Below are 26,034 nucleotides of genomic sequence, written 5' to 3'. Positions count from 1 at the left end.
AAACGAAATTATTGTTACTACAAACAACTACAAACGAAATGCTATCATTTTCCGTTTAAAAAAATTAATTTTTAAAAAGTCGGGTGCTAGGTTCACATAGCTCACACGACGTATAAAACTCTTACCGTTTGATGTTTGAAATCGGGGGAAAAAAACAAAAAGTTTTATATCATATAACATCATGTATATATGAGCGTTTCAACAAAATTATTTAACAAATCTCGCTCGAATGAGTCATATTATACTCGCATATAATATGCAATATAATGTACATATGCAATAATAATGAGAAAGTGATTTTTTCCGAGTCTGGCGATTAATCAGGGATAGAAAGTAGCACTGGTCAGCCGATTTCAGTGATTATCCGTCCGATATAAGCGACAATAGTAACGCGTCCGAACTCTTTTCATCCCTGCACGCTTTCATTCCTCGTTCAAATAATTTCGACAAATATCGCGATAATAGCATTAATAATGTTTGTAGTGATTTTCCTTTCGTTTGTAGTTGAGCGGTTCAAAAGTTATAAACAATTGTTTATTCGCCCAAGAGCTAACTTTGTCAATTTTTAAGATTTTTCAAATCCGCTTGCGCAGTCTTCTCTAGAATCGTTTGTAGTTGTTTGTAGTGATTTTTCTTTCGTTTGTAGTTGAGCGGTTCAAAAGTTATAAATAATTGTTTATTCGTCCAACAGGTAAATTTGTTAATTTTAAAGACATCGCAAATCCGCTTGCGCAGTCTTCTTTAGAATCGTTTGTAGTTGTTTGTAGTGATTTCCTTTCGTTTGTAGTTTAGCGGTTCAAAAGTTATAAACATATTTATAATTTTTGAATCGCTAAACTACAAACGAAAGGAACTCATTACAAACAACTTCAAACGATTCTAAAGAAGACTGCGCAAGCGGATTTGAAAAGTCTTAAAAATTGACAAAGTTAGCTCTTGGACAAATAAACAATTGTTTATAACTTTTGAACCGCTCAACTACAAACGAAAGAAAAATCACTACAAACAACTACAAACGATTCTAAAGAAGACTGCGCAAGCGGATTTGCGATATCACAATGTCAGGTGCGAGTCATTCAAAAAATTTTTTTTATTTATTAATTGATAAAACTACAAACGAAATTATTGTTACTACAAACAACTACAAACGAAATGCTATCATTTTCCGTTTAAAAAAATTAATTTTTAAAAAGTCGGGTGCTAGGTTCACATAGCTCACACGACGTATAAAACTCTTACCGTTTGATGTTTGAAATCGGGGAAAAAAAACAAAAAGTTTTATATCATATAACATCATGTATATATGAGCGTTTCAACAAAATTATTTAACAAATCTCGCTCGAATGAGTCATATTATACTCGCATATAATATACAATATAATGTACATATGCAATAATAATGAGAAAGTGATTTTTTCCGAGTCTGGCGATTAATCAGGGATAGAAAGTAGCACTGGTCAGCCGATTTCAGTGATTATCCGTCCGATATAAGCGACAATAGTAACGCGTCCGAACTCTTTTCATCCCTGCACGCTTTCATTCCTCGTTCAAATAATTTCGACAAATATCGCGATAATAGCATTAATAATGTTTGTAGTGATTTTCCTTTCGTTTGTAGTTGAGCGGTTCAAAAGTTATAAACAATTGTTTATTCGCCCAAGAGCTAACTTTGTCAATTTTTAAGATTTTTCAAATCCGCTTGCGCAGTCTTCTCTAGAATCGTTTGTAGTTGTTTGTAGTGATTTTTCTTTCGTTTGTAGTTGAGCGGTTCAAAAGTTATAAACAATTGTTTATTCGTCCAAGAGCTAACTTTGTCAATTTTAAAGACATCGCAAATCCGCTTGCGCAGTCTTCTTTAGAATAGTTTGTAGTTGTTTGTAGTGATTTCCTTTCGTTTGTAGTTTAGCGGTTCAAATGTTATAAACATGTTTATAATTTTTGAACCGCTAAACTACAAACGAAAGGAAAATCACTACAAACAACTTCAAACGATTCTAAAGAAGACTGCGCAAGCGGATTTGAAAAGTCTTAAAAATTGACAAAGTTAGCTCTTGGACGAATAAACAATTGTTTATAACTTTTGAACCGCTCAACTACAAACAAAAGAAAAATCACTACAAACAACTACAAACGATTCTAAAGAAGACTGCGCAAGCGGATTTGCGATATCACAATGTCAGGTGCGAGTCATTCAAAAAAATTTTTTTATTTATTAATTGATAAAACTACAAACGAAATTATTGTTACTACAAACAACTACAAACGAAATGCTATCATTTTCCGTTTTAAAAAATTAATTTTTAAAAAGTCGGGTACTAGGTTCACATAGCTTACGATTATATCAAACATAAGTTTATACATTGAAATCTTGCAATTCTAAATTAGTAGATTTTAATTTTTAATTATTATCTGCTCACACCTTCTCTTCTCTCACAAATTAATTCTCTAGTTTCTGTTTATACATTTTGCAGTTTATACGATCATTGCACACAAATAGCACAAGGAATAGCAAGAAACAATATGAATTTATAGATAAATTTGCATGTAAAAATATTCTTGCTAGTAAGAATAACAATTGCAAAGATAGTAACATGTTATATTTTTGAAACAATATTTTTTAAGCAAAAATATGTACTTGCCACTCCGTAAAAAGATTTCACTGCTATTAAAATTTTATCGAACATGATAGTCTTGCATCTCGCTACTTATTAAATTTTCACTGCTTTCTACCATCAGTAATTCGTTTCATTTCATGCTATCTTTGAGCGTTCAAGATATTGAAACGTGCAACGTTCTATCAGTTAAACGAGACTTTTGAAGGACATCAATCAATTTGCCGCAAAGTGACATCCAGGAAAATTTAATTACACAATTTAGATGCGGATGAACAATGTCAACTATCTCGAAAATGTATTGTCATCGTATAGTATGTTTATTACACGGAATTTAATACACACCAAACACGCAAGCACGTGTATATCGGTAAATAATTGCGTTACCATGAATAAGTATATCGTTTATAACGATAGACTTAAGTATACCTAGCGATAAAATTAATTGTTTGCCTCTCCTCACGTTAAAACGAAAGTGAATAGCTTTGGTTTGCGTGTAGACATTAACACTTGCACAAATATCACGATCCTTTCTCTTTCGTAATTTTGAAATTTTTACTTAGATTACACATTTAACGTAAAGAATGTGGTCTCATCTATCTTCTTAAATCTTTAAAAGACTGAGAAAACAATACGTATTATTTTTTTGTACTAATTACAATTTATAAATTTTATCACATAAATTCTCGTTTTTTTTTTTAGGTTTCTTTGGAAAATGTGTGTGTATGTGTAGTCGAGCTACTTTATAGAATATATCCGCGAGAAAAGGTGACGAGTTCTCTTGCAACTGCGGCCTTTCGGCGACCAGTGAAAATTAATGACTATTCCGGCAAAGATAATTAAGGGGTAATTAAGAGCACTTGCTCGTATTTCTTCTCGGCGATATGTTAGACGAGCTCAGCCTAATCTCATTTAAAAATGTCTGAGTAGGAGCCGAGCAATTTTACTTGTGCAAAAAAAACTAGTTCGTATCTTATCATTGTCTTATTCTACTTGCGTTGTCTGACTAGACTCTGACCGATTCTACTTGTTTGAAAAACTAGTATGATTCCTATATCTCTTCGCGTTCTTTCTCGTAAATTTTTTTTAATACATTACAAAATTTTTATTGTAATACATAACAATGAAACAGAGTTGATATAAATTATATTTTATTTAATTATAAATTGTATCTTATGATATTCACGCTTGAGATTATAGTTAATCCAGAATTCTCCCTCTCTTTCTTTTTCTCTTTCTCTCTCTCTTACATAATGGAAAATTACTATTGCGGTTTCGCCCGTTCTTGCTACATCTTGTGCTACAGACCGAAATCTATTTATTCGGTATAAACGATCGCCGCTAAGCGATGTTGGAGGAACTCGATTCGCGCCGCGACGCAAAAGGGGCGGAAATTTGCCTATTTGATTATCCGCATGGATTACACCCGAGTTGCTTGGACAATTTCGTACATCTGCGTTTAAATCCTTTCGAGCAAGAGAGCTGAGTGGTTGCGAAGGAGACTCTAGAGAAACAGAGAGCTGCTTCTACTAGAGAACAGAAGAGGAAGGACATTTCGGGCACAGCGTTAAGATAGATTTATCACGCCGTAGTAATAATTACCCTCTAAGAGCGAAGGATACGTTTAAGATAATCGTAACCGAAACAATCAGGTTGAAATAAATTCGTATTTTTCACGCGACACTGCTTATGCGCCTCGTCGAGATAATGCAAACGTCGTTTGCCATAATTTTAGATGAAATCATTGCGGAATCTCAAGAAATAATATCCTTGCAAAATAAAATTGTCTATATTATAGAAAGATTTATTCCTTATATGCCATAATTTATATAACTCATATGTGTTTTTTTTTACTATATGCTATAGAAGTTTTTTCACGAATCATATTCAATACTGCTGCTCATTCAGTTTCCGCTATTTTTATAGAAAAAAATACATCTTTTATTAGAATAAAAGATATATGTGCGCCTTTTCCATCAAATAAAAGGCATGACCATATTTGTCACACACATAGGTCGATGTTTTGTGGAACACTTCGTTATGAGCATGTAATCTAATCAAGTCAATTAAGAGAGCTTTTAACGGTGTCGAAATATTGCGGATAAAAGCGTATAATAACCCGCGGTTTTTGCGACGGTACTTTGTATAGAAGCTTGTCCGCGAATCACTTCTTTTGTTACTGTCGCTTATACAATTCTCTTTCTTTGATATAAAAAATAGTTTTTAGTGAAATAAAAATTATATATATATTTCTTTTTTTTTTAAATATGCTTTAATATCGTTAATTTAACGTAATATATATTAATTACTATTTGAATGCAGAATTTCAATAGAACGCTGTAATTTTTTAAAATTTCTTTTGTATTATATAAAATACAAATATTCTTTTTTAATTTCACAAATATTTCATAAATATATGTTATATTATAATATATATTATTTATTACATAACACATCTCTCTATAAAATATATATGTACAATATACATACATGAGTTTCTTGAAATTTTTTTAAAATTAATTTTAAACTATAAAAAGATCTAATAAACAATTTGATAGTTTTGAGACATATATATTGTCTAATTACATATAAATATTGTATAACAATTTAACAAAAAGCTTTCGCCGTTTGTTGGAAATTCCTACTGTTATACCCAACTCGTTTTAGTAGAATGAATAATGTTTAAAGGTACACACACACAACTTAAACTCGTATAAAATAGAGAGATCCGTCCTAAGTAAACTTCACACAGTGTCACGTAAAAATGACGAGTTTTCCGACTTTCACACGGCAAGAAAATAACGGAGCGTGTACTTTCAATTAGAGTTTCGTAATAAAGCAGAAATAAAGATCCGGGAAAACGGAATTTGCGTTGGAACATCGCGTACAAAAGAGACGAACAGAGAGTATTTAGATACAAGACCTGACTCGCAGCAATGAAGCCATTCGCCCGGTCGTAGTATCGAGCATCGCGCGGAAGGAAGAAACTCGAGAAAAAGCGCTCGCACGCACGGGAAGGAAGAGCCGACATTCCTAGGAGCTGTTCCTTTATAATCCATCCTGGTCGACTAGGAGAAACGAGCGAGCAGGCGAGGCGACTTCATTCGAAGCTACATCCTTTTTTCATCCGGAACGATAAAACGACGGAGCTGGGCGCATTCCGCGGATAGCGCGGATATTCAGTTCGGGATGACAAGAGAGGCGAGGAAAAAGAAAAGTAAACTTTATAGCGCCTCAGGAGATTCAGGACATTGGAAATGTAATAACTAAGAAAATTTTATTGTGGGAGAAAGAATATATATTCGAGAGCTGTGCTTAAAATGCATCTATATAATAAAATATCTAGTCAGATAATAAGAGAGCAACTCTCTTATAATTAGCGAGGTAGATTTTTTTCCCCATTATCGTGTATTTCAATAATTCAGCAGCACGAATAGGGGATGCAGGACGCACTAGACTCAGCCCTGTTCATTCCCAGGTATCGCATCTCGTTGCCAGTACAATCTCCGGATAAATTCGCGAGCTTTACGCTCATCTCGGCACGGCTAATGCATTTTGCATTTACATTAATGCCGATCCACGTAAATGGCAGCGTAGAGCTACAAAAATATGGAAACCGTGAATCATAACGTTTAAGACACGCGAATTTTTTATCCGTAATGTAAATTCTACAATAAGATATTTATATGGTGAAAAATTGCAGCTCGATTATGTTGCTATTAATTGAAAGCGAAAATATCTTCCATTTTGCGTTTCCCCTACATTTACGTTAATTAATATATAATATTGGTATATAATATTAATTAAGAAATATCAATTATGAACAATATACTTATGTACTGAAGAGTTTGGAAACAATTCTTTGGTGCAAATTTGATTAAATGCCATCTCTTTTTTGTTTTTTCTTTTTTTTAATAATAAATGTAATCAACCCTCTAATTAATATTACGCAAAACATATATTAAACGAAAATTAAGTTTATCTTCAAAAGTTTTATTCTTTCGAGCCTTTATAATTGTCAATTATTTATATAAAGCGATTCTTGTTACTAAAAATAAATTCTTCTTAGGTTGTCTTCTTTAATGCTTACAATAAAAGCAAGATGCGACGCATCTAGGACACTATACTTTTAATATTTTTCTTAGCGTTTATTTCCAGATACATTTTTTCACTTTCTTTTTTATAGCAATTCTTTGTTATAAAATTGACGGAAGATATGTATCGATTTTGCGTCCATTAACACCTTGAGCTCGCTAAGGCTAATGTGCTCAACACTTAACGCTTTAAACTTTAAACCCCTCCATGGCAACCCATTGCAATGCATAACTACAGGGAGACTCATATCATATCAATATTAAAAATAGCAGTTGAATGGCGACGTATTATTGATATCACAGTTCTTTCAAATTAAAACCATTTTTTGTATATAACCAGAATTTTTGTATATAATGGAATTTAAATTATATCTAATAATATCACTCTGCACACGTCTGGATCAAATATTAAAACTTAATATATTATTTTTTAAATTTAATAAATATGATAAATATAGGAATAAATATAAAAAAATAATAAATATAGAAATAAATAATTTTTCTTAATTATTTTTCTTGAGAAATATGAGAATATTAAATATTTCGACAAATTAATGCTTTTTATTCGACACAATAGAAAAGTCTTGCTTTTAAATCTGTATTAATATCTTGCCTTTTACTTTCGTTGCGTCACTTTATTCTTTTCCTTTGTCGCAAACTGTAAGAAAACGAGAACTAGTACTGAATTATTCTTGAACGAAATAAAAGCAACGTGAAAAGTATCGGTATAACGATGCTCTCGTTCTTGGCTTAAAAATACTGTAATGTCTTCGAATATCTTACGAAACAATTCAAATCTTATTATCGTGGCGCGAGAGTTGCTTAAACCGCAATCTAAACATCGATTGAAAAATTCATAAACTGAAAATTTATTCGAATGTAACCCATCGCTTTTACGAACGAACATAGAAATACGAGTACAAATAAACAATCAACTTTTGTTTCCAATTATTTTTCTTTTCATGTTTAAATGAGTTAACGGTACAATGTTTGTTATACTCGAATGTTATATTAAATAAATATCAGAAGCATATGGCACATGTATTATTTAGAATAAAGTTTGTTTTATAAACTTTGCACTTGTCTTTTATATTACAACAGAGTTTTCGATATTACAATATATTTTTTTATTGCACTAAGAAATAATAAAAAAAATGAATGAAAAATCTGAACTAAGTACGAGTTAGATAAAAGAAAAAAAATGAGAGAAAAAAGAAAGAAAGAGAAAAAGAAAGAAAACAGAGAAGAGAATTTGCAGAATGTATTCGAAAGTCCACGAACGTGCTATTGAAGTCAACCAAGTGGTCCATAGAGATGTATTTAATAGCGTTAAAACGGTAACTCAATTATCGATGATGATCGAAGATTCCACAAGGCGGAAATTCTCGATTACCCTTCAGGTAACCTCGGGATTCCAGAGGGATCTTACTTTAAAAGGAAACCGCGTAACAGTTTCTTATGTAGGATCTAAGATCGTCGGAAATACCGCGCGCGTCTTTGAGACTCGAAAATGACTTTCATCACGATGTGACGTCTGAAAGGGAACCAGACGCAAAAATGCAGAAAGGGAATAAAAACCGAAAGTCACAAGAAAAACCCATAAAAAGACTATTTTCATTCTATTTCTCTCTTTCTATCTCTCTTTCTCTCTCTTCGTCTCTCTCTTAACAGACGTCTCGAAATATTGTTCTCAAAAAATATTTTCTATCTCAGATTCCTTTAACAACTCGTCATAGTTACAACGCAAAAGCCTCATAATCGAATAATTTTAAGAATTTTGTCGAGAAAGAAAGATACTATTATCAGAGTAAATATTTAATAAAAATTTTTTTAATAATTTTAAATATTGATCTAATATTTGGGATATGATAAGAATTGTAAATAAAGAAAGAGAAAAATATTATATAAAATAATGTAATATTACAGTAGTGCTTAAATTTTTAAAGGAATTTGCAAAGAGAGATCGAAATTAAATCTAGATAAATTACATCTGGATAACATCTAATATGTTTCGTGATTTAACATACATATATATATAAATTGAGAATTGTTTTTATGTAATCTTCATGAACAAATCAACTTGTTTTAATAATCTAACAATAAACTGTAAAAAAGAAAAGATTGCACATAAAAATATAAACATAAAATATTAATATTTTAGAAATTAGATGCAAATTAGTCGTGATAATTTAGCATGTTTGCTTGTTTTATCCATAAATAATTTTGAATTGCTTAAACTCGAATACCTTACAAGCAAACAAAGTGATACAGAGAGTGCAAATCGTCCCATCGAGAAGAGCGATTCGAAGTTATTTTTGAACACGCTTATACATCCTTCCAATGTTTTGTCGAAATTTGTCACTCGCCTCAAATGGAAGTCTTAAACGTCCCGGACAAAACTTGGCGTAAAGCGTTTTACGTCGCGGTCTACGTCGCGGAGCATTATTTCGGAGAAGACAAACAGGATGCTGGAATGGCGAGTTTGTAGCGGGTTACACGGAGAACCGGCTAGACCAGAAGTCTCCTTGGGATAGCGATGGTTTTCCCGCGATTTCTCTCCCGACACTCCAAAACTAAAAAGCTCTGAAAATAATAGATATTTGGGAGGAAAATATGAACGCAGAGAGATAAAGCTACGCATTATTTGTTAATACTTCAAAAATCTATATCACCATCCATACACAAGTGCTATCGAAGATAAAAGATAAAAGGCAATAGGATGAAAATGAAAAAAAGGATTACAAGACCTGGTATTTGTTGTACGCTTCGCGATATCTTTCCTACGATAATTATAACTTGTTGTAACAATTACGAGAGAATGAATTGATACTTAAAAGTTTGATATTTTAAAAGTCGAATGCAGCTGTGCACACCGCCGACAAACTGGCCTTCTGGAAGAGAGATATTCTGAAAGTATCTCGAGTTAACACGATACACGGCAGCCATTCTCGGTATCGGAAACGGGGCATCAATGTAGTCTTGAGCATCTTTTTTGATCCTTACATATCCAAAGCAAAGATACATCGATACACCCTTTCCGCACAAGCATCTGCACTTCGTTTTATCGAAGATATCGAGTGGATATATCGGCAGAGAAGGAGAGATCGTTATGACAGCGGAAGATGGAGGAGGGCAAAGTTGCCAAGACAGTTATCTTAAGCCTCGCTGCAATTGTATTACTCTGGTATCGGACCGATGTGCTTCCAAATACCACAAGCATCTCTAAATGCATCCTAAGCGGAGGATACACCCGGTACCCCTTTCGGGTGAGCATCTGCTCTCCGTTTGGTCGAGAATCGCGAATGGGTATCGGTTTAAGGACCATCTCTCTGGTAGGGAAGCGGGAAGAGAGAGAAAGAGAGAGAGAGAGAGCGAGAAAACGGGGTGATGAGGAAAGCGGAGAAGAGGAAGAGACGCACGCGTTGCGCCGCGCCGAGGGTGCGCGAGACAGGGGATGGACAGACGAACGGGAGAGAGGAGACGAGGCTTTCGGGGGTGGTCGGGTTGCCATGGCAGCTACCCCGGCCGGGCACAGCAGACCCCAGTCTTGCCGCGGCGGTCGCCGAGTGCGCGACGGCTCTGTTTACCTTTTCCCTCGCGTCGTTGCTGCTGCTCGTTTATCGCTTCGTCCTCCTACGCTTTCGAAAATCGAAAAGTCCGGCTATCTATCTCTGCCTCTCGTTTTTTTGTTTTGTGTGATAACTCTGATTACGCCACGCGCGCTTGGTTCTTGGTGAAAGTCGACCCTTCTCACGGTGCCGCGGGAATCTGTGTGAGCGGAGTTAACAGACGCGTACGCAACCGTCCGCCGCGACAGAAATGTAATGGTCTCGCAATCGTGGAAAACCCGATCGACAACTCTGTCGTCCTCCCGGGTCCTCCTCGAGAAAGCCCGAGATCTATTTCTAGAAATTTTCAACATCCTCCTTGAAATCGCGCTCCGAAAAACGCTCGCAATCGCGATCTTGATTTCGTGCACGCGATGCTCGATCCTCGTACGTAGATCACGAATGAAATTTGCAGCGCGTGACTTTTTGCAAGCGCAAGGAGATTCTATCTCTCGTCTTTTCGCTCACGTCTTTAGTCAGTGCTCATCGATCACATTAGCTAGAAATATTCATAAAAATTCCAAAATTTCGGCAACTGCTTTAAATAAATCATTTATCAGAATAGGACGTAAAGAATACCACGTAAAGAATAGTATAGCAGAATATTTCTGAGATCTCGCGTAATAATCTCATATCGTAATAAATATTATAGATTTGCAGTTAATGAAATTTATTCTCAATACGCTTTCTTCATGTAGATTGTAATTTTAATATAATATAGTTTGAGTGACATGTTATATATCAGTAATTTTTATTTCTGAAACATTACACACATATATATAATTTGTGTATTATACTATTGTGTAATTTAATGCAATGTGCAGTTAATATATAATTAACTATTATATATATATATATATATGAATCTAGATAATTATTTTTATATCTTTTTGATGCTTAAGCTTTAAATCATATATCTCATTTTATTATAAAATTTGTTTAGAATTAAGCAATAATAAAAATCTTTTTTTTTTTTTTACATTATACAAAATTTAGTATAGCTCGAAAGTGTTTAAAACACATATAATACCTCAACTTATAATAAAACTAAATTTATATCGTATAGGAAAGGCAAAACTCTGACATACCATTTTAATTTTGGGCTAAAAACTCAAAATAAAACATGAATACTTATAAAGATTATGTTTTATATCAGATTGTAAATTTTTAATATTGTTCCAAATCTTTAAAATAATGGTCTTTTTTAAATAAGCAAAAATTAAGACTAGGAAAAAGTATTCTTCAAAATTTCGCATATCTACTGAAAATTACAAAAATATAATGAAAATTGTAGCAAAAAGATGAAAAAGAAAAAGAAACAGATTAAGAATTAGTCACAATGTACAATTCACTAACGTTATATTCAATAACATAATATTATTAAAGAAAGATATCTCTAGTAATGCTACGCAGATTACATGTAATTCTTTCGTCAAAAAAAATCACAGAAGAAAATCCTTTAAACTTTAAGAACTCTCGATGCAAGTCAATTTAACGTATAAACGAGCCACGCGAATGCACAAACTATGAGCTTTTATATGTAAACTAAATAGATCGAACTCATATTAACTCTGATAAAGCACAACGCTTGATTTTTTAGAAATAGAGGTATATATTAGTTTACGAGATCTATGCACTTTGGCATATTCTAATAGTAGGTATTGTTGAAACGTGTGTGTGTATAGCTAATATATAATTAATCGTAAAATTGTTTCGCGTAAAACGTATAAATCATCGTTCTGTTAGAATACAGTTTAAAAGACGTCATAGTAGAGTCCATAAGCCTCATGGAGTATCCTTCAAAAGCATCGCGTAATATCTCGGCTCATAGTGAAATCAGGTTTACAGCATCTCGCGTATAGTTAATGTACGGTTACCAGTCAGGATCTCTCGCGGTAAATCCAGGCCGCGTCTTAGCGCGATATTTGTCGAATGCGCAGTGACCTACTCTTATCTCCCGTTTTCCTCCGATGCAACCGAGGTCGAAATGAAAGTTTATGCACCGCAAATTCAGATACGATATCTCGAAAGTAATCCACATAATATTTCGATATTAATCTCGTGCACGACGGACATTATTCTTCACGAAATTAAATTCGCGAGATAAGCGCTAAATCGCATCACAATGATCGATTCGCTTTCGTTCCATTTCACGAAGCAAAAATGATCTTTTCGATCGCGATCTCGTTGAGTAATAATCAAAAAATTAACTCTCCTAGAGATGTCAACATTTACTTCTAACTTGGATAAATTGAATTTAATTATAAAGGAGATATAAATGTGTGTGAGAAAACAGGGGAATAAGTTTGAGCTTATAAGAGAATATCGATGATTATTGAGAATATATATCTTTACTTTAATGTTAACATTGACGAATTTGTTATTTATTTTATAATATTTGGGAAAAAAATATTTTTATCAAGTATCTTAGTATTTGAGAAAGCAAAATTTGCGAGCATATGTTAACTCTCAAAGGAATAACTTAAAATACGGACATTATGAAAATTTTACGCCTTTTACACGCGATAAAATAAACGTTCATCGGATGTTCGCCTAATTGATTAATTGATTAATTCCAATCAAATGGCGTTGCGTTAGCGTAATTAAAAATACACCATGCTCTCTGACATTCATTTATATTAATACAGATATTATAAACGATGCATCGAAACAGCATTCGTTACGTGTATATTTCACGATTCTAATTTTCATCCCATAATACAGTACTGTGCACATGAATATTCTGTTGACAGTTCATGACATGAATATTGCAACAAAATTGATAGTCACTCACACGCATTTCTGCAAATATAAACATTATATTACAGCTTCTTTTGACACTTTGCATACGAAGAAATCAATTTTAAATTTAAAAAACGTTTATTAGACAAAAATTCCTCTGCGTAAAGTTTGTGTAAAAAAAAATTAAAATTATTAACACGTCGCAGAAAATCTAAAAAAATTTTTTTTCTGAAAACTAAAAATTTCAATAATTCTAAAGCTAGATATCCAAGCATACTATGCCATAAATTCATTTCAGTTTATTGTGCGCATGTATGTGATATATATCTAAAGTCTTATAGAATTTTTATTAAAATAAAAAAAAGCATTAATGGATTTCTGTGCCCCCATCGTTGAGCCCCGAGTGCAATTTTCTACAGTAAATCCCTACATGGATTTGCCGTCGTGATACGTTCAGCGATGTCAATCAATAAAATTTTTATCCAATCGAGATATATTTTCGAACGATAATTTTCGATATGTTTCTAGTCGTCGATATCTGCGTTCGGTTGCATTCAGTATGATTCTCGACGTGATGCCGCACTATGAACGCTTGCGTAATCGTGACAGGGAAAAAGTATTGTCTACACCAATCAATCTGGATTTACTTCGTCAAGGTGAATTTAGGTCGCGAAAAGGGTTCTCTCAATTGAATCTCGACACGACTGCAGTTGCAGTAGTTGATTACGATCACGAATCGCACCGTTAAGCTTTCAAACTTCAGTGCAATTTTTATTTATGTATTTTTCAATTTTTAGACTACATGTATAAAGAATCGCATATCCTTATTTTAAACTACTGATTTTTACGAACTTTACCATAGTTGGACGATTGTTTTCTAAAAATTTAATTAGAAGTCATTATTGGTACTTTTTTAATCTCTAACATTAAATATCTTGAATGTTATAATATTAAGTTTCAAATAAAAATTCGTCAATACAATATCTTCTTGCAAAAATTGAAGAATACTTAAAATTGAAGAATACTTAATGATTTTGCAGAAATTATGCTTGGATACTAATTCTATAAAATATTTTAACTTTCATTTATACGTACAGGTACATATAATTGCATTTATATTGACATTTATGCGCTATATTTAATTCTAAAAAATGGCAACATTAATTCTAATATCTTAATTAAAAATCTTAATTAAAAATACGAGCAACACATCACGCACACTTAAAATACTTGGTTAAAATTATTGGACACGGCTATTGGATATGAAAGAAACGACAGAGTGATAACACTTTTGTGCAGTGCTCCGCGATTTCGTTTACTCTCTTCGGCTTCGCGCAGATTGATGACGTCGTCGACGGCGACTCGCAATGGATGGGTGAGAGATATATTTTACCTCAAGACAAATTAGAGAGTAAAGAGTGAATTCCGCTCATGGCGCTAGGTAACGCCGAGGCTCGTTTTGAACACGCTCGAGAATTTAATTGCTAGCATACTTAGGATTCCCGGCGGAAGTTTCTTTTCCATGCCGCTACACGTCTTCATCCTCTCGATTGTGCGGCTCCTCCTGACAAGTTCGCGATTCTATTCTTGCTCTAAACGGGCTGCCTATCTAATGTCCAATTTTTCTTTTCTAACAATAGACCTAACTGCATCATCTTATACTATCTTAAATATCTAAAGAAAGGAAAACTCGTTTTAAATTTAGTACGTATATAAAGTTGCATGTTTTTAATAAATGTTAATTTCTCTTATATTAAAAGATTTTTATCGTTTAGAGCAATGCTTTTTATCATAGAATAAAACTAAATATAAAAAAATTAATTAGTCGAATACAAAATATCTCTTATTTATTGTACTAGCTTTTTGAATTATATCGCGAAGAAAAATTGCTCTAGAATCTCTTTCTGTCGTTCATAGCGCGATGTTTTAATTCGTCTCTCTATTGGATCAACAGCATTCCGCTTGTGTACCGTGTATGAATATTACATAAACGCGACGCGCAATTTTCCCGGTACGTCGTCGGATTGACAAATTTACTGCGAACGCGTCGATGAAACTTCACGGAGTGGACACCTCGTTAAAGATCGCTATGCAACTCGGTTAGTCGGAAACTACACCCGATTTTCTCTGTCACGATAATAAGTGATCGAGCGTAGTTTTTAAAATTAAAATGACCCCGATTTGAAATATTTCCCGGAAGTAATAGGCTTCAATAATAATATCAAATAGGTAATATATCTTTCAATTGCATCTGATAGGAACCACATTGTGAGAAATATTCGAGGAATAGTTATATATCTGGCAACAGAAACTTTTCTCTCATTTAGTCAATAATTATTTATTGATATAGATCTTGTTGAAGATAGAAAAATCAATTTAAATTGATAACTTTGTCGAATTAAAATCTATATGGATTTTTCGATTTAACAAAATAAACGAAGTATTCAAAATAGAAATTAAATTAAATTAAAGTTCTTTAAATTTGGCAAACTTTCAGAATAAGCTACGAAAGAGAACTAAAAACAGAAAAAATTAGAAATGTTGAGTATTCTTTCCGTCTTTTAAAAAGTCGTGTTCTTTATTTAATTTCTCTCTTGAATATCGTGGGAATTGCATCTGCTTTCTTCATCTCCTTCTTTCAGTGATAATAAATCTTTGTGATTATAGTCGTTGGAACTCAGTACCAGAAATTCTTCAAATCCATAACCTTCTTCTTGTTACCGCGCCCAACGATTTGTGGATAAAGAAGATAGAACAGCGAAAAATAAAATGATGCATGATACTAGTTTGCAAAGAAATAATTCTTCACCACTCAAACTATAATTATCGCATTTCTATATAATTTTTAAAACTTTTTAACAAGTCAAAAATTAATATACATGTAAGATATATATAATTTCAATTTTTTTTTTAATAATGCCAAAGATGAAACATACTATTCTAATGAAATATAAATCTCTTAGTTATCTCTTTATGCCATTACATACATATGCATATATATGCATGTACGTATGTATGTATAAAATATTCGCTTTATTAACTTTCTTTAAATGAGCAAATATTGTTTTTATTAAAAGCCGTAGGATATATTAGAATATCTATTATACATATATAAACACGCATGTATAGCAAATTCTTTTACTTTAATTTAAATGAGTAATTAAGTAAGATTTAAAACACTCTAATTACGCGTACGTATTTCTACAATTGTAACAACACTCGCATAGTTTTCGCTCTGAGAGTCAAAAGATAGACATAGCAGCACCGAGCTGTCTCTCTCTTTCTGCTTTTATTATTATTATTATCATCCGCATCTTTCCGCAAGATATCGCACGCATTCGTTTGCGGTCGGGGGAGCTTATTTGTTATTCAAAGGACGTCGTAGGAAGAAATGCAAATGCCGGCTAGGGGTTTCAACGCTTTCTATGCGTACCCGCCATGGCTTCACATTTTCCCGTGTTACATATATTTTCTCTTCTTTCCTCGCGTCGCAACCAGTTGATTCGTCGTTTCGCTTTTTCCTATCAGAATATTTTCATGATGGAAAATTGAAAGCCTGTGAGCGTAAGAACCAAACAAGTCCCCTTTTTCTACTATGCGCGCCATTCGGTAATCGATTAATAGTAGCGAAAATAATATTTAATTAATGCTATAAAATAAGTCAGTTAGTTTTATTTAGCATTTCAATAATTAAAAATGTAGTATTCCACTAATAGTATTCAAAATAATCAATTATTTATGATTTGATGTTTGAATAATACAAATGAAAATATATGTAATGTCAATATAAATACTAAAGAATCAATTATTTATCAGTTGAATAGTCGAGTAATAATAACCCATCGATCGATGCAAGAAGAAAAAATGTCTGACAATGCGTAGTGTCACAAAAGAAAGTAAGATGAAAGAAAGTAACTTGAAGGTATACTTGGCTTCTGCAGCAATCGAAGTGCGTCGTAAACGTTGTCGCAAAAGTGAAGCACTTTCGGTATTCACCTCTCAATGGAATACGATAAAATGCTCGATAAAATTTCAAAATGTCTCGGACAGCTTCTTGGCGCTCTTGTAACGTACGAAAAAGTGAACTTGCTGCTGGGACTGATTCTCGCAGCTGGGTCTTGAATTCCCGTTTAACACGTTTCTCTCCTTCCTCACACTAGGTGTCCCTTTCCTTTTGGCTCACATTCTCTCCTCTTATGACTAATATTAAATGTGACCGTTTGATTCATTCATCTCGTAATAACACGACTTTTATACGATATACGAAACTAAGAATAAAATGGTTATATTTATTTACTACATACGGAATGTGATTGCGTTAATCTAAGAAACTAAAATCGTTGAGCTCTCAATGTTCATCAGATATTTTTAATTATTTTCTTAATTTGATTTTAATCCTGAGATGTTTTCTTTGTTGCGGGAAAACTTAAAATCCACAATCCGATAATTAAATACATCATTAAATGGAAGCAGTGTCGTATATATATTTTTTAAGTGTAAAAATCTTAGTTTTAAAGAGAAGAATACTATATTTGAGTAAGTATTAATTATACGTAAACGCTATTTTAATATTTATCAGTTGCAAAATTATTTTACGGCCGAGACATTCGATTAAATACGAAAAATTCAAAATGATAGCGCGTGACTCGCTTAAAGCCACCGAGGCTACATTATATCTCGAGATTTTCGAAACGAAGTTTGAATATCAATGGCGCGAGTGTCGTTTCGTATGCGAGATTAAACGAAGTCGACGAACGGCATTTTATTTTTATTCGACTGTAAATTGCATCAGCCGTAGAGATAACGGGGTAATGTAATTATTAATTTAATTAAGCCGCGAGACGGTCGTGATTCATCGCAGATCCAATGCTTCTCGCAAATCGCCAAGGAGATATCAGAGCTCTGGCAATTCCTCCCAGTCTCTCGTGGAAATCGAAATATAAAATCTATTTAAATACAATCGCGCTTTTTATAGATTTTCGATAATTAAGGACGTAATATTCCACGCATACGCGCTCGAGCGCGAAACTTGGCAAATGATTTCGGCATTGTTTGTATGTTGTTCGATTTACGGCTGTGTATAAACGACAAGCGAGAGCAGCGACCTACTTAATATGTATTCGCGGGAAGTAATCGGGAAGGTGACGACGAGGTTACTTGTAAGAGGAAGGATTCCCTTTGCACTTTCGCACGCGATAGATCAGTCGCTTTCTATGTAAATCGTATACGATACATCACGGCGAACGTACTTTCGATTTTAACCGTGAAATGTACAGTCCTTAGATTAGGGAGAATAAATTACATTTTGTTCCCCATTTCTCGCTACTTACCCTTCTAACGCGGGCAAACGAATAATCGCATCTGAAATTATGGAGGCATTAAAAAGAAAGCAATAGACTAAAAACGATCTCTTTACTTTTCCTTTAATTCAATTAATTAAGCGACAACGCGTGTCGATTTTTCTCTTATAAAGATATAATTATTGTAATACGCTCGAGCTTGTTGTTGACTTGAACAAAAAGCTCGTTTGGAAACAGTTACGTAAAAGTTAAAAATATTGGAAACGTCGTTGAGAATAACGGTTATACTGCACAATTCAGCAATCGATTCGAATCGCGCCTCTGTCAAAGTGAATCGCCCCGACTAAACTCGCTTCCGATCAAACTGCGTTCCGAATACAATGCAGCGAATTTCTACAACCGTCCAAGCTTGTTACCGAATAAATCGTTATCTTGTAATTGCTGCGCACAATGGCTAAACATGTCTATTATTCGCCTTTTTCCTTCGTATTTGCTCAAAAATATGTCATTCGCGAACGTTACGGAGGGGGCTTTTGCACAAATTGGTTTCGTTTCATTACAAAAACGCTTTTATCCAGCGACATTTATTAAAGTCAATTCATCTATCGAGTTTATTCCACGCTTATATCAAAGAAAAGGATTAAAATTTTATATTTGGAATTATTATTTTAAATTTCCAAGTAATTTTTACTCAAAATAATTTTTTTTGCTATTTATTTTGAAAAATCGACTTATGCGTGAAAATTAATTAAAATAATTTCATAATTTAAGCGTAAAAAAAAATAAGGTATGTTCTAATTGAAATGTTTATATTTTAAAAAGAAACAATTCTCAATATTTTTTAAAACTACTTGCTAGTCAATCCACGGTAATCATCGTATATAGTAGCCTTGTTTTAATCGGGCAGAAACGTTTCTCGCGCGAGTATCTCGGAATGATATTATCGCGGAAGAGCTATTGAGATTGTTTACTTATACAAAGCAACATCGCTTTGCCTCTCATTTAATCGTGATAAGAGAAGATTTATTTCGATCTAATCTCTTTATCATTCGCCATAATTTTGACACACATATATCAGCACGCGCACATCCAATGAGAGAAAAAATTTAAAATAATGACAAATAATTAAACATTGATTGAAAATATAAATGTAAAAACTATCAAAAAGCTGAGCTGTATAAAATAAATTATACTCGAATTTTATTCAACACAAACCTTTAAATGTATTCCGATAATATCGCATTCTCCTGCCACCCTCTTGATTGTTATCGCTTTATAAATAATCCCATCACTTTGAAAACGATCAATGTAAAATTTTATGAATGCATAAATATTGTTTCGAAGAAGTATGGCTGAATATACACTAAAAAAAATGATTTTGCAACTATAGCAAAAATTTTGTAGGTGCGAAAAATTAACTGAGGTAGATAAACAATTAGCAAATATTGTAATATCGTATATATTTTGCACGTAATCAATCTAAATGACAGAGACAGAACTAAAAAATTCTATCTGTGACAAACGATAATTCTATCTGTGACAAACGATATTCTATCAGATACAAAAATAGCGATAATTTTTGTTGCGACATCTAGAAATTTTTTTGCGTGTAGGATTATAACATGGCGGATCGACTTGCTCCCGGAAGATGCGAGGAGCGAGAAGGATTATTTAAATCAGCCGAAGCACTCTAGCCAGTGTTGACGAGAATGTCCCGACGGCTCGATTCGTCGAGTCGTGGCTCGCACAAAATGAAAGGCACGCCATACCGTGCTTTTAGTTTAGCTCGACCCCGGTGGCGATAAAACTTCCTCGGAGCTGCGCGGCACGGGAACACTTAAACGAGATCTTCAATTTACCTTTGGCGAGTCGTCCGACTCTCTCTCAACGAGCCATAAACAAGTTTCCGCTCCTGCGAACGCGCCTACCGCGTGCGCGCAAAAGCGGGAGTATCCCGCGAGAACTTTAATCCTGTTCGAGATAGCGCTATCCTTTGAAGATATCACATCCGCCGGATCTCCAAGAGGAATAGAAATTTACAGTTGGATAAGAATCGCGGCTCCGGAATCCTACGAAATCGCGATGATACTATCGTGACCGGTGAAACGAACCCTAAAAACGATCGAGCAATATCTGAAGGGTGAATCGTTCTGAGTAAAATTTTGTATATTAATTTCGTAATCCGGATATTTTTCCGGATACTAATTTCCGTAGGGAAAATAAGCGCGATAATAGGAAATTAAATCGCTTACGGTGCAAATCACTTTCGTCGCAAACTTGTATGATTTCTTTCGAAAAAATTCCAACTCTCTTAAAATTAATTTTTTAAAAATCTGCACTTAAATGGTATTTGCGTGCACGATATGTATTTGATATCGAACATATGTAAATTGAAATATTGCTATCAGATATGTCTTCTGAATCGTATTCAGGAAAAATCATCTGCAGCATGGGATATAAAGAATTTGATAGAACAATTGAATTGAACGCCGTCAATTTGATGATAAAGTCATAAAACTACCCTAAATCTTTTGCACTTTGAATCAAATGATATCACTTGTACACTGAAAAATTTAATTGAGAATCCTTTTACAACTTTTAAATTTTCTACTTTATATGGCTTGGCGACTCTAAATCATAAATTGAAAATCTTTTCAGAGAAAATTTATAAATATACGATAAATATAATAAAGAAGTTTTATCTACACACATTCTTTGAAAAAAAAGGAAGCTATTTTAAACAAATTATTAATCGTTTATTATAGAAATTATCAATACTAAAAAATTTTCTCTTATTTTAGTTTAGCCTTCTATTTCGCGGTTCAGAGAAAATGTGCAATGTAACGCTATATAAGAAAGAGGTACATCGTCTATAATGTACTTAATTCCTTCTTGTGGCCAATAATACCGTTCACGTCGTTTCATCGAAATCGATTTTCTGAGATGATGAAAATGCTCGGCTTTTCATCACGAGAGCCACGAGAGTTCTACAGGCTATTCACTAATATATACCACGTTATATATAAGAGATTAAACTAAACAAAAATTAGCTAAAATTGAAAAATTACGCTGAATAGTAACTTTTTTTCTAAATTTTTGTAATTTATAAAGAAAAATCGATTTCATAAAATCTTCAAAGAATTCTGGAGAAAATATTATTATCGATTTCGTGTCAAATTCTTTGATAGCGAACGATCTTGAATTCGGCACGTCCGTTTCATTGTAAGACTTTCATTAATCACGCGCGAAATCAAATTTTTCGAAGTATACGTAAAACGAGATCGTGATGTTCATGGCCAATGCCTTATATCTGCCGCATGAAATATGAATTGCATTGCCGCATGTTGCGCTTGATGTATCATCGACTCTCTGCTTTATAAAATTCAGTTCTGAAATTTCATTTGAAAATCGATACAGTATGTAAAGTCCCGTATCTCCAGAGTCCTAATTTCTATCTACATTAAATTCCACGACGCAGATCGGAATCACTTTGATCTCAAGAGTTACTCAAGCCTATAATCATTTTCAAACATGTCGTTATACTTAATGAACCTTAACAATATATCGGTTTCGGCGTTTCGTATCGCTATGGGATGGTAAAATCATCATCCTCAATAACGTTGCTCGTATAAAGATTACGATCGCGAGTATCGCCGAAGTTCATCCCAGCGTCTCTCGCTCGCATTAGATACCGAAGAGATGCGAGCAAAAACTTAATTTACGAGTTAACCTAATTACGCATATCATAAAATTATAATATTTGTTTATTACTCACCCAATGCTGCGTTGCTACTACCTCTCCTTCCGGTCCGTCGAGATTCTGTAACAAAAAATTGAAAATATTGTTATATAATATACCTTATATAATATACCTTATTTAAACAGCGATTATATGTTCATTTTCTACTAAATAAAATTGTTTCTACTAAATAACTCAACCTACTACTAACTTCAAATAAATCAACCGTACAACATTAGCCAAATTAATTCAAATTAAAAATTGTATAGTAATATATAAAGTACAGTACTAGTAAATTATAAACTAATTGTCTTTTAAATTCGCGTAATAAAATACTGGCTTACATTTAATTTATCGATCTACTTCAAAAGAATTTTAGATTTTTGTCTCATCTCGACAAGGATCAAAATAACAACATATAATACAGTTTACAATGCAGTTTTTTCCTTGCAAACAGCACATTTAATCTACTTTGGTGGTAGAGTAAATGTGCTTTAGAGCGGCAAACATTACATAGACACCGATTATAGATGGTATTATCTAATTACGCGATTATCGAATAGCGTGTGCAAAGGGAGCCTGTCTCCACTGAAGTTGAGGCTAAAGTTGGGGCAGTTGGCGAACCGCAAGCTTTGAGGTTGCCTCGACTCACTGAAATATGTTGCATGGAGTTTAAGATTTTTCATAGGAAACGCTATTAACGGGTCTTGCATAAAGAGATAAAGAGAGTGCTTTGTGATAAATTTTGATAAAACAAAATTTAGTAAATTCACATTTCCAAAATATAAAGTAAATATAAAGTAAACGAGTTTTTTTCTATTAAATCCTTTAATTTACAAAAGCTTTTTAAAAATTAAGATATATTTAAAGTAAATCTCTTATAAAGCGTAAAAAAAATTGCTTTATTACTATTCTAAATGTCATATATTGTTACTCGGATTATAAAAATACGTGGATTAACAATGATTTCCAATAAAGCTCGTTATGTCACGCGTTTCTCTGCCATATTCTAAGAGCTCGATCGAGGAAGGAAGAACAGCCACGAGAGCGTAAAACGTTCTATAGGATCGTGGACAAGACGGTAGAATCGGGTAGGAAACTCATGAGTTCTCGCAGAAATAGCCTAGAGACCTTACCGCAGTCTGCTTAAGCGAAGCTCTAGCGATATATTTCACGCAAGAAACTCGGAGCTCGTTAGCACGTGGAAATCGCGAGAAAATCCGCGTAAGTCGTGGAACCCTTCTCCTTCGTCTTGACGACTTGCGGAAAACCGAATGGAATTTGCGGCAAGCGTGAATTTCTTCGACCGAATGCGTAATAGCTTCGTGAAATTAGGGGAAAATTGAAAAAATGCTTACACAAAAGAAACAAAATATCTTTTAAATGAATCTCGTACGAGATATTCCAATATTTAGAGTTTATTTAAATTATAAATAAATGTTAAATAATTTTAAATATACTAATAATAATAAATTATTATTTTAATTATTCCAATATTTAAATTTCTTGAACAAATTATTTAGAGCAGTTAATATTAAATTGATGTTTCAATATTTCTTGAAAATCTTATAATAGAAAACAGAAATTTTTATTAAAGTTACAAAAACACGCGATATCTTGATCACTGTCAAAGAATAAAATATAAAAGTCTGTATATATATATATATATATATATATATATATACACACGCACATTTGCAGCATAATATACATTACGCAAGCAAGAATTTATGTATTTCAAGAATTTTTGTAAGAGTTTTGCGATCCTGACTGTTTCACGTGCAGAATTCGACGCGCAGCTTCAGCAGCTGTCGATATCGCGTAATAGACTGTCGCGAGGTGTACTGAAAGCCGAAATAGGAAAACGCTCGAAAGTAGATATGTTCATCCTAGGTACGGTGAATCATCGCATTGTTGAGTTCACTGTCTCAAACGCGAAGTTCATTCGCGCACGACGTTGCCTTCGCAAGCATCGCACGCATTGTGTCTCCGTCGTCGCAAACTTATCCAATTACTAACGAAACTTGATGACATCTAATTAACGATTAAACACCGTCAAGCTGTTACGACAGGAAGCGATCGCGTGCGTATAGGCAAACGTATGTTTTATGTTCTCGAGCATTATGTCTCAGAGAAAGCAAAATAGATTTAGTGATGCAAAATATCATTAATCCAAGTTAATTTGTTGTTCCTCTAAGTTTTCATTACACAAAACAATTTTTTATATTTATACATAAAATATATGTCAAAAATATGTCATTTTATTTCTAAAAAGAAGAAGGTTGACTACTGGAATCTGATTGAAAACTATATCCAATAGTTTCACTTTATCTATTTTTAATTGATATATCAAGAATGTTAACGAGAAATCTGACATTTTTCTTTAAGATAAAATAAATATTAATTTACTCAGTTTTCTGAATTTTAAATATTTTTTCAGAGAATATTATGAATTATACAAGTCGAGGAATATATTTTCATGACTCATAGTTTGTCTAAAAATAAATTACTAATCAATATCTAATAAATAAAATATTAATCAATGATCTATCTTTCTCTCATTAATTTTTTTCTTACTTCTATTTACCAAGGATTATTATCGATCATTAGAAAATATATGAAACTTTGCATTAAATGCGAAATATATAAATGCATTATTCTTTTATATTATTTTTATATGAAAAACTGCCTTCTAAATATTGATTCTAGTAATGACAGGAAACGGACTCAAGTAATACGATACATGTCATGAATTATTAAATAGATTTTTTATTTTACTCGCTTCTTGACATTTTATCTCTGAAAAAAATACCACTTTTGATCAGAATTACAACTAAATATACACACAAAACGTACATCTCAAGATATGCTCCTGTATGATTCTCTTTCTCTTAGTCTCTCAGTGCGTTATATTGTCACAAATCTTTCATATAATACCTTATGACAAAGTCGCCACTCGGCAAATATCGACTTCTGCCATTGTTCTTCCGTTCACCGAATTCAAGTGCAATCTGTTTTTCGTCTTTGATATTTTTTTTTTCTTTCTTCTTGTTTTCTTCTCCTGATATCCATCTTACTTTACTCCACCGTTCTCTCGTAATCTTCCATGTTTCCTCGGCGATTTATCGTTCCGTTCGATAGGTCTTTACGAGTCGATCATTTGAAATGTATTTACACGAGATTTACTTGAATAACTAAAAATAATAACTCAGAGATTTTTCTCAAATAAATTTAAAATTTTTATTTTCTCACTAAATTAACATTAATTATATACTAAAAAATCATTTTCGACTCCAAAATTTTTGAATATCAAGATGTTTAGATAAAATTTTGATAAAAAGTGAAATATTTTGAAATTATTTTAATTAAACAATTAAATTTAAAATAATAAAATAAACATATTAATTTTTTCTATAAACTTGACTGAAAATTATTAGTATGAAATCAAATGTCAACAATGCAGAGAATTAAATACACGCTTTTTCTTCATTACTTTTTTAAATATTAAAATGCACCACAATGTATCGCATGTCGGATCAATGATGCATTTATTTCTGGCGCTCCTATGTACACATTTGGCGCAACCTAGAATTTTATCGATTAAAATATTTGATTGCGTATAGATATGGTACACTTTAATATATCTCTACCCTTTTGACAATTGCTAAAGTTTATTATTCATGCGACGTGCGCGAGTCACACAAGGTCGAATTCGATCCTCGAGAAGGCGACATGTGTGCTTTTCCTCGAGATGAGAACTCCTCTTTGGCAGTCCCGGTTCCATTTACCGGTATAACGACTTCGGCGAGGTTCAAACGGGGTTACGGTAAGCTCCGTCATCGATTTCCGAGATATTCGCGACCGAGACTCTTCGCGGCAATAACGAAGATACACATGAAATGTTCGGAACAAAAGTAAACTAAGTTTCTCTCTACAGTT

At 33.1% G+C, this 26,034-nt stretch overlaps 2 protein-coding genes across 6 annotated transcripts in view; one reads left to right on the top strand and one right to left on the bottom strand.

Annotated features, from left to right (window-relative positions):
- Positions 1-26,034, bottom strand: part of LOC145933922 (uncharacterized) — a 179,488-nt gene that overhangs the window by 17,357 nt on the left and 136,097 nt on the right. Inside the window, exon 10 of the mRNA XM_083033980.1 lies at positions 22,132-22,176. Within this exon, the coding sequence (XP_082890106.1) occupies positions 22,132-22,176 (45 nt within the window). The remainder of the gene's footprint in view (positions 1-22,131; positions 22,177-26,034) is intronic.
- The window catches only part of LOC145933916 (dipeptidase 1), a 120,499-nt gene continuing 104,730 nt past the window's right edge, over positions 10,266-26,034 (top strand). For 2 of the 5 annotated variants that reach the window (XR_014424947.1, XM_083033966.1), the window contains exon 1: positions 10,266-10,527. Coding sequence is in view for 1 of the 5 variants with exons in the window: in XM_083033972.1 (XP_082890098.1) it covers positions 14,399-14,431 (33 nt within the window). In the remaining 4 variants the exon portion in view is untranslated. Of the gene's footprint in view, positions 10,528-14,096; positions 14,432-26,034 lie in introns of those variants that run through there. The other 3 variants (XM_083033968.1, XM_083033971.1, XM_083033972.1) reach the window with 3 other exon arrangements.

This window comes from Prenolepis imparis, unplaced genomic scaffold (assembly GCF_030444845.1).
Source record: "Prenolepis imparis isolate NDT839.2.m4 unplaced genomic scaffold, iyPreImpa1.0 SCAF_3, whole genome shotgun sequence".
NCBI classification, from domain to species: domain Eukaryota; kingdom Metazoa; phylum Arthropoda; class Insecta; order Hymenoptera; family Formicidae; genus Prenolepis; species Prenolepis imparis.
The sequence above is the reverse complement of the archived record's forward strand: the minus strand, read 5'-3'. Positions and strand labels throughout refer to the sequence as shown.